Raw genomic sequence first — 9,497 nt, forward strand, 5'->3', positions numbered from 1 at the left:
TGTATTTCTAGTCTAATTAAACAAAGCATAAAAGTCTGATGAGGCATGAAGACATAAGTCTAGTTAAACAATGTTTACCATCAAAGTGAAAGTATGTGTATTGACTTAAAATGTCTCATTCCTTCGGAACTGTCCCTTTCTTCACTAAATGAGATGCAAAAATAGGACAACAATTGAGTCCAGATTTGTGTATTGGCTTGAGGCATGTTCTGTTCAACAAATACTAATGACTAAAATCAGAGTAAAATGACAACCTAAAAAGAATTCTGGCAACAATTACTTATATACATGCTTATTATTGGGTTTTTTCGTTTTTAAAAAGATCTTGTCCCACGATTTTAGCTTTCCCATTAAATCATATGCATTGATACAATCATTGTGCATGAACGAATACAGTTGATACAAGCTGCTGACAACAAAACTTTTTCTATGAATAGTAATTATTGAAACAATAGCTGCATTTGGTAAATAGCTAGTAAACTATAGTGGCTTCTGACGTTTAGTACTAAAATATTTGATCAAAACACTCTCGGAAGGCTAATTATCTAGGCTTTAATATACTCTTTTCATATAATTTCCCTCACCAACCTTGCACTCGAAAACATTTTTCAGGATAGAAAAGATATTTTCCATGGAAAAAATACTTGAGTAAATGAGAAGACATGGGCAGTTGGCCACTTGACTCAGTCTTGCAGTATATTCACATAAATAATTTGATTGAAGCAGTTTCCTTCCAATCCATTCCACCTACTTTCCTTACACCATTTAATGGAATTTACTCCCTAATAGCGATCTGTTGACCAGTTAAATGTAGTATAGGTCATATGTTCTTTTCAACTGTTAATCACTAAAATCAAAGTGAAACATCAACTTGGAAAAGGTTTGTCCATAGTAGGCTTTCATTTGAAAATTTCAACGGAAAGACAGATTTGTGCATTAACTTGAGCTAAAATTCAAGTACTGGTTTTGTCCTTGACATGTTATAATGGATAACTCATTGCATTCACTTCAATGAAATAGATATAGTTAGATATCCTTGTATAACAAAACGATGCCAGGCATAACTCACAACAATCGATGGCAATCGGCACGTACTGAGCTTAGCCCCATGCGCACGGCACCTTGCGGCGCTACTTGCATGAGACCTCGCCGTTCGGTTACCAAAAGCCATCAGCCGCCACGAGCGATGTCGCCTCCCGATGTTGCCATAACAATCATCGATGGCAATCGACACGTATTGAGTTTAGCCCCATGCGCACGGCACCTTGCGGCGCTACTTGCACGAGGCATCGCCGTTCCGTTGCCAAAAGCCATCAGCTGCCACGAGCGATGTCGCCTCCCGATGTTTCCCCCAACAACCGATGGCAATCGGCACGTACTGAGCTTAGCCCCATGCGCATGGCACCTTGCGGCGCTACTTGCACGACGCTTCGCCGTTCCGTTGCCAAAATCCATCAGCCGCCACGAGCGATGCCAGACACAACTCACAACAACCGATGGCAATCGGCACGTACTGAGTTTAGCCTCATGTGCACGGCACCTTGCGGCGCTACTTGCACGAGGCCGCGCCGTTCCGTTGCCAAAATCCATCAGCTGACACGAGCGATGTCGCCTCCCGATGTTGTCCCCAACAACCGATGACTTCACCATAAAAGCCAAGTTTTTTCCGGAATCAAATTCCATGCTAGCAATTCGCTATAACATCCAAAAATATCCAGAACAAACAAAGCTGTTATAGAGACGTTTGACTGTATCACACCGCAAACCATAATTACTTACTGACTGCCACCTTGATAATGAATATGGTCCAGATTTGTTTGGCTTAACAACTGCAGTATAACATTTCAAAGCTGAAATTTTGGATTAGCAGACTAACTTTTTAAAGAATTCATAGCATCCACCTATATATATATATATATATATATATATCATGAATCTTGATTTGGAAATAACAAAAAGCAAAGCTTTCTGCGTTTCTTGTCTACCAACTTTTTTATTTATACTATCGCGAAAATGGGCTATATATTTGGGCACCTACTGCTAATTCTACTATGTTTCTTTCCCTGTCAGCTTGCTTTTTCTTCACTGGCACAGCCTCAATCATGCAGCAAAGGTCAAAGCCTTGCCCTTGTAGAATTCATGCAAACACTTGTTGTAGAAGCCTCTTCTTCATCTTATTGGTGTGGTCAGAAATCTTATGCAAAAACGAGTACATGGAATATGAGCAGAGATTGCTGCTTATGGGATGGAGTGATATGCGATGAAATGACTGGCCATGTGATTGAGCTTGATCTCAGTTGCAGCAATCTAGTAGGGAAGATTGATTCCAATAGCAGCCTCTTCAATCTCTCTCATCTCCAAAAGCTTAACCTTTCTAGGAATTTCCTTCCTTCGCTTATATCGCCCAAATTTGGCAGGTTTTTGAGTTTGACGCATCTTGATCTTTCCTACTCATCTTTCTTAGGTCAAATTCCTTCTGAAATCTCTCATCTCTCCAAGTTACAGTCCCTTCATCTCGCACAGCCTTTACGTATGCTGAGTTTCGGGCCTTACGATTTTAAATTGCTCCTTCAGAATTTGACCCTCTTAAGAGAGCTTGATCTTACTGAAGTAGACATCTCTTCAGCAATACCTCAAAATTTATCTTCTTATATAACAACTCTGAGGTTGGGATCCACAGAATTGAATGGGATAATTCCTGAGACTATTTTTCACTTGCCAAACTTGCAAGTTCTTACATTGTCAAACAATAATCAGCTTGGTGGTTATTTTCCAAAGACCAAATGGAACAGCAGTGCATCTCTCAGGGAGTTAGATCTTTCTCCAGTTAAGTTTTATGGTGATTTGCCTGAATCTCTTGGTTATCTAACATCATTGCAGTCCTTGGAACTTAATTCTTGCAATCTCTCGGGGCCAATTCCAAAATCTCTTTGGAATCTCACTCGTCTAGAGTTGTTGCACCTTTCAAAGAACCATCTTGAAGGACCAATTCCTCTATCTCTTGGCTATCTAACATCTTTGCGCTCCTTGCAACTTAATTCTTGTAATCTCTCGGGACCTATTCCAAAATCTCTTTGGAATCTCACCCGTATAGAGTTTATGGATTTTCGAAATAACCATCTTGAAGGACCAATTCCTCCTTTTACTAGTGGACTGCAGAATCTAAACACACTTCTGCTAACAAATAACTCTTTGAATGGAGCGTTACCATCATGGATATCCTCTCTTCCATCACTAAGTGAACTAGACTTGAGTCGTAACCACTTTTCCGGTCAGCTTGAGGATTTCAAGTACAATACATTAGTCCGGATTAATTTAGGACACAACCAGTTGCAAGGTCCGCTTCCCAAGTCACTTCAGAACCTCGTGAATCTAACAATACTTTATCTTTCATTTAACAATTTTAGTGGCAATGTAGACGTCAGCATCTTTTCAGACCTCAAACAACTTACCGATCTTGATCTTTCATATAATAGTATTTCGCTAACCAATAAGAACAAAACCAAGTCTACCTTGCCTGAATCTTTGACAAGCTTACTGTTGTCTGCTTGTGAAGTAAATGAATTGGATTTTTTGCGATCAGCAAAGAATCTTGAGCAGTTAGATCTTTCTCATAACAAGATTCAAGGAACAATTCCTGATTGGGCATGGTCTAATTGGATGCATTCCATGTCAGTTCTTGATCTATCCCACAACATGTTGACAAGTTTTGACCACATTCATCTTCTTCCTCTATATGCTATTGATTTACGATCTAATTTTCTTCAAGGATCACTACCTGTTCCACAGCCCTCTGTACAATTTTTCTTCATGTCAAATAATAATCTCACTGGGGAGATACCTTCCTCTTTTTGCAATTTTACATCATTAATAATTCTAGATTTGTCAAGGAACAAGTTGAAGGGAGCAATCCCACAATGTTTGGGTAACATGAGTGAACTACTCGTGGTTTTTGATATGCAACACAATAGTCTTTCCGGAAATCTCCAAATAACTTGTACATCTGGGAGTTCACTTAAAAGCTTCAACTTGCATGGCAACAAACTAGAGGGAAAAATCCCAGGATCCTTGGCCAATTGCAAACAGTTGGAAGTTCTTGACTTAGGAAACAATCATCTCAATGACACATTTCCTATGTGGTTGGGGACTATTCCAACACTACAAGTTTTAAGCTTGAGATCCAATAAATTGCATGGACCCATTAGAACTTCAAGCATTGAAAACTTGTTTCCTCAGCTTCGGATACTAGATCTCTCCGGCAATGCGTTTACAGCAGAGTTACCAACAAGTCTTTTTCAACAATTGAAAGCCATGTGGAGAATGGATCAAACAATAAAGCCACCAATTAGTGATGAAGGGGATTTATATTACACAGACTCAGTAACGGTTGTAACAAAGGGACTGGAGCGTGAAGTTGTGAGAATCTTGTCATTGTACACCACCATCGATCTTTCAAACAACAAATTTGAAGGACATATTCCTAGTGTTCTGGGAGATCTCCATTCGCTTCGGGTGTTGAATTTGTCTCATAATGAATTACAGGGTCATATACCACCATCACTTGGAAATTTATCTCTAGTCGAATCGTTAGACCTTTCATCTAACCAGCTAGCGGGAAAGATACCAGAACAACTTGCTTCTAAGCTTACATCTCTTGCAGTTTTAAATCTCTCCTACAATCATCTTGAAGGATGCATCCCTAGGGGACCTCAATTTGCTACATTTGAGAACAATACATATGAAGGTAATGATGAATTACGCGGATTCCCACTTTCAAGAGGTTGTGGAAGTAACGGGATGCCAGAGACAAACAACACAACACGTGAGTTTGATAAAGAAAGCAATTCTACATTTCTAAGTGAATTTAGGAAGGCGATGCTTATGGGATATGGGAGTGGACTAATTATTGGATTCTTCATAGCATATTTCATGCTTTCTACTCGAAATCCAAATTGGCTTTCTTGGATCGTTGAAAAATTAAAATACATAATCATTGCCAGAAGGCGAAAGAAGCAGCAAGGCCAAAGGCGTTACAGAGGGAGGAATAATGGTGTCTAAACAAGTTTCGAAAGGCACAAGATGTAAGTTCAAAACTTTCGGGTATATATTCGTATTAAACTCATTTCTATAGAAAAATGTGTGAGAATATGGAGATAATTATTCTGTATCTAACTCTTTTACTTTGTATGTAATGAAATAAATGCAGGGAATAACTTGGGAGAAGTGAATGGACAGAGTTGAAATACTAAGAATTGGAAAGATTATGTAGTAGATGCTTGCAACAACAAATGCCAATATGCTACCAGAAATAAAGTGATCAAAGTGAAACTGTCCTTAATAGCTACTACGATTGAAGTATGTTGTCTTCGCATTGAGTTATTTAATAAAAGTTGTGATTTAAAGAAAGATTTTGTTATTCATTCACTATTTGCAGATTTTGTATTGGAAATATTGAACAGAGAAGAAAAAACACCAAAGACAGAATATAGAAGTCCCTTCTTGCGTTTCTATTAAGGAAGATTTCCTCCACGTACAGGTAACATTTACTATTTCTTAAGCCACATCAACATTTCAATCTTCACAAGCAGCATAACAGTACCTCAGAGCTCCGTTCGTCCTGCAAGACGATCAAATGGATCAGCAATCTCAACAACAACAAAAAACCCAGCGTAATCTCACAAGTGGGGTCTAGGGAGGGTAATGTGTAAGCACCCCTACTTTCAAGAAGCAGAGAGGCTGTTTAAATAATCTTAGAATACATTTCATTCTGAAGGAGACAAAGTTCATATCAGAGGAGTAAAATGCTCTAGAGCATCAAACTTTTATGCTTTGTGTACTCACACTGAAAAAGGGACGAAAAGAAAAGGCAATGACAGCATATTTTAAGCACAAAAAATTAGTAGTAGTATCATTAGTGTCCTCTTCTTCCCTTCTGATTCTATCCCTCCGAATGTATCCTAAATAACTTCGGCATAGCCTTGTACTCATTTCTCTTTGGCAAGTATAGTCTTCAAACTCCAACTATCTTAAAGGTAGAACATCAGTTGGCCCTTCCATAGTTGAACCACTCAAGATCAAACAACGATGGGGCGCAGAAGCAATGATCAATAGATACAAGATACATAACACTTTAGGAGCTCCTTGTAATAGGAAATTGTGGCTTGCCATGATATCCACATCTAAAGGACCAACATAACACCTGTTTATCTTTACCAACCTAATTCCACAAGAAGCAAACACTGGTTTCTCAGAACAGAAAACATTTACCTATTTTGTAAGGACCAACTTGGACCATCTAGTGAACTAACAAGAATTACATACATCCCTATATTTTAGATTTGCTGTCTACTTTTTGTAACTCAAAAGTTATAATTAAGAAGAAAAGAGCTAGCAAGTTGATATTTGCTCTTTCTGTACTTATTCTCGATTTTTCTCTAAGCATTTTCTCATATCTCAACTATCTCCAAATATGTCTAATTTGTCCTGAGACTTTGGTTACTGGAGATGTTTTCTTAGACGTTCTTGATGAACTGTGCTAGCGTAATGATGGCATTTCTTCCAGCTTGTGCGCATTCGACTAATCTACCAGGTGACCTACTAACCAAGGATAAGGCAAACGGACTTGTTTCTGATGGCTGTTTGGAATCCAAGCCTAAGATCCCCGAGTTTTTCTTCAACCCTTAACCACTTAATACACACACAGTACACACACACACTTATATATATATGTATCCTTCCTTAAAGTATTGGATCCACCTCTTAGTAATACTAACAAAAATGTGAATCGCCAATTTCAACAACATAATGGACCCAAAGTCCTTGGACTATTGGAATCAACATTATGCATACAAAGATTAGAACTTCACCTCTATTGAAGCAAGGCAATATTCTAGGGAACCCTTATTCTTACAAGTGAGAATTGCCTAAAATTCTTCCAAGAGCAACTTCTGAGACAGAACCCCAACTTGAAACTCTATCATATCTGACTTTTCATCATATTAATTCCTGTTATATATACACAATATATAACATGGCCATGTGAGTTCAATGGTAAAGGAGTTGTCTTTGGGAGAAAGATAACTCACTTTTAGTAGAACCTACTGCCTTATGCTCTTCTATTCGAACAATATATATATATAAATGTTATATATACATAAAGTCATAAAATAAGGCGTATCAGATTGACAACATTATAAATGCTTATGAGGATTGGAACTTCATTTTATACTGAATCAAGGAGGTAATTTTGGCATCCTTTATTCATTCTTACAGTAGGAATAGCCTCAAATTCCTTAGACAACATCTCAGACGATAACTGAACATGGAAGAAATCTGTGGTACATACTGACTTCTCAACTTCCCATCAACAGCAATGTCTAATAGATATAAGAAAAACCTTCTCTGCTTGAATCTTTCTGATTTCACATTTGAAGTAAACAGGATGATCTTTGAACTGTAAATAACAACAAGTGTGTGTGAGTTCAAGGATAAAGGATTTTTCTTTGCAAGAAAGACAATTCCTTTTCAGCAGGACACACTGCCTTCAGCTCGGGACAAACAAATAATAGATGAAGAATTTCGCAATATATATTTATACAAAGTCCGCATTTCATTGTCACACCACCCGTTGACTCAAACTACTCGAACGCGAAGCTAAATCTAAACCAATATTAACAACATCAATTAACCTAAACTACAAGGAGTATTAAATTTAGACATCAAAAATATTACCCCCTCAGTTTCATTTGATCTGTCTTAGTTTTGACCGGTCACGAAATTTAAGAAAGTAAGATTATTTAATATTCCAAAATTAAACTAAAGATATGTGTAATATATCAAAACATGCCGGATGAAATGTTAGAATTAAAGAATTATTACCAAATATAGAAAGTGACATTCTTTATTAAACAAATAATATAGAGTAAGACTCATAAATTGAAATGTATGGAGTATAAAGATAAGAACTTTGACCTCATCATATTGAAGAAAGGAGAGAATCTTGGCACCCCTTATTATTCTTACAAGTGGGAATAGTCTCAAAATCCTTAGCAGGCAACTTCTCAGACAAAAACCCAACATGGAATTCAATCATATGAGACTCCTCATCAACATTAATCCCTGTTACTGGGACCCACACGAACAGTTTCTTAGCTTGGATTCCAGAGACATCAGAAACCTCACCATAACTCATTTTCCCTTTGATTTCTTTTTGGTAGTAAACAAGTTGATCTTGGAACTGTACATAACAAGGGTGTGTGAGTTGGACTGTAAAAGAGTTGTCTTTAGGAGAAAGAATGTAGAATTTCACATTATTTGGGAGAAGTCCAATTGGAAGGTTGTAGGAAGGAAGGAGATCATGGACATCATCATCTTTATTTGGACGGCTAGGATTGAAGGAGAGAGAAAGGGAGATTAAGATGAAGAGGAGAGAGCAAAACAAGAGTTGTGACTTTTGAGAGAAAGCCATTGATGAGGCAGAGAGAGAAGGTGAATGATTAGAGGAAGAGGAGGAGAATTATATTGGGCAAAACAAGAGGCAAAATTGTATTTTAATTAGAGCATATTATGTTAAACACAGTTGGAACCTGTCATTTTCCTATAGTTTTTTGACTTGAAATTAAGTCGATAATAATACATTGAATCAAATAATCAAGTAAATTAATAAAACATGAATAAGAAAGGGAGATAGAGAAGAAAGAGATGACAGATTATTATTTCTTTTTTAATTGTGTGTATTTTTTTATCTATTACAAGGTGAAGAAGAATATGTCATTAAGCATTTGAGATGAAAATCATGGAGTAAGGTCGTAGAGTAAGAGTAGATATCCACCATAATCATGGAGGAAGAGTAGACATACATCATAATTTGATCTTTCTTATAACACTTCCCTTTTGATGTCCATAGATAATGTGTCTCGTTAAAACCTTATTAGGAAAAAACCCTATAGGGGGAAAAATCCTAGTGAAAGAAAAAGAGTGCACATGTTTAGAAATAGACCTTTTGGTTGCTTCGTTAAAAATCTTGCAAGGAAAATCGAGTGAGACAAAACCTTGTAAGTGAAAAAGAGTACAACGCATATTAACTCCCCATGATGAGAGCATCAATTCACATCTTTGAGTCTTCACATCCCAATCTTGTACACTAGTTTCTTGAAGGTTGACGTTAATAGAGATTTTGTGAACAAATCAGCCATATTATCACTTGAACGGATCTGTTGTACATCGATATCACCATTCTTTTGAAGATCATGTGTGAAAAATAATTTTGATAAAATGTGGTTTGTCTTATCTCCTTTTATGAATCCTCCCTTTAATTGGGCTATGCATGATGTACTACTCTTCATACAAAATTATGGGTAGTTTGTCACATTTCAAACCACATTTGTCTCGAATAATATATATTATAGACCTCAACCATACACATTCCCGACTTGCTTCATGAATAATTATCTCAGCATGATTAGATGAAGTAGCCACAGTTGATTGCTTAGTCGATC

General features: G+C 37.2%; 2 protein-coding genes across 5 annotated transcripts; one reads left to right on the top strand and one right to left on the bottom strand.

Annotated features, from left to right (window-relative positions):
• The first annotated feature begins 1,627 nt into the window (after positions 1-1,627).
• Positions 1,628-5,406, top strand: LOC104087827 (receptor-like protein Cf-9 homolog). The gene is made up of 2 exons (XM_009592390.4): positions 1,628-5,081; positions 5,207-5,406. Exon 1 carries the CDS (start codon positions 2,014-2,016, stop codon positions 5,056-5,058), a length of 3,045 nt encoding a protein of 1,014 aa, XP_009590685.1. The 5' UTR covers positions 1,628-2,013; the 3' UTR covers positions 5,059-5,081; positions 5,207-5,406.
• Positions 5,397-8,467, bottom strand: LOC104087828 (uncharacterized protein At5g01610). 4 transcript variants are annotated; one of them, XR_684387.4, is made up of 3 exons: positions 7,972-8,467; positions 7,397-7,453; positions 5,397-5,617 (listed from the first exon to the last, which is right to left on the bottom strand). XR_684387.4 is itself a non-coding variant. In XM_009592391.4 (2 exons), exon 1 carries the CDS (start codon positions 8,465-8,467, stop codon positions 7,976-7,978), a length of 492 nt encoding a protein of 163 aa, XP_009590686.1. In that variant the 3' UTR covers positions 5,397-5,617; positions 7,972-7,975. The 4 variants fall into 4 exon arrangements, 2 of the variants coding, with proteins under 2 accessions (XP_009590686.1, XP_070047538.1); XR_684386.4 differs by having other exon boundaries at positions 7,346-7,453; XM_009592391.4 differs by lacking the exon at positions 7,397-7,453.
• Positions 8,468-9,497: the final 1,030 nt, after the last annotated feature.

This window comes from Nicotiana tomentosiformis, chromosome 12 (genome assembly GCF_000390325.3).
Source record: "Nicotiana tomentosiformis chromosome 12, ASM39032v3, whole genome shotgun sequence".
Taxonomy (NCBI): domain Eukaryota; kingdom Viridiplantae; phylum Streptophyta; class Magnoliopsida; order Solanales; family Solanaceae; genus Nicotiana; species Nicotiana tomentosiformis.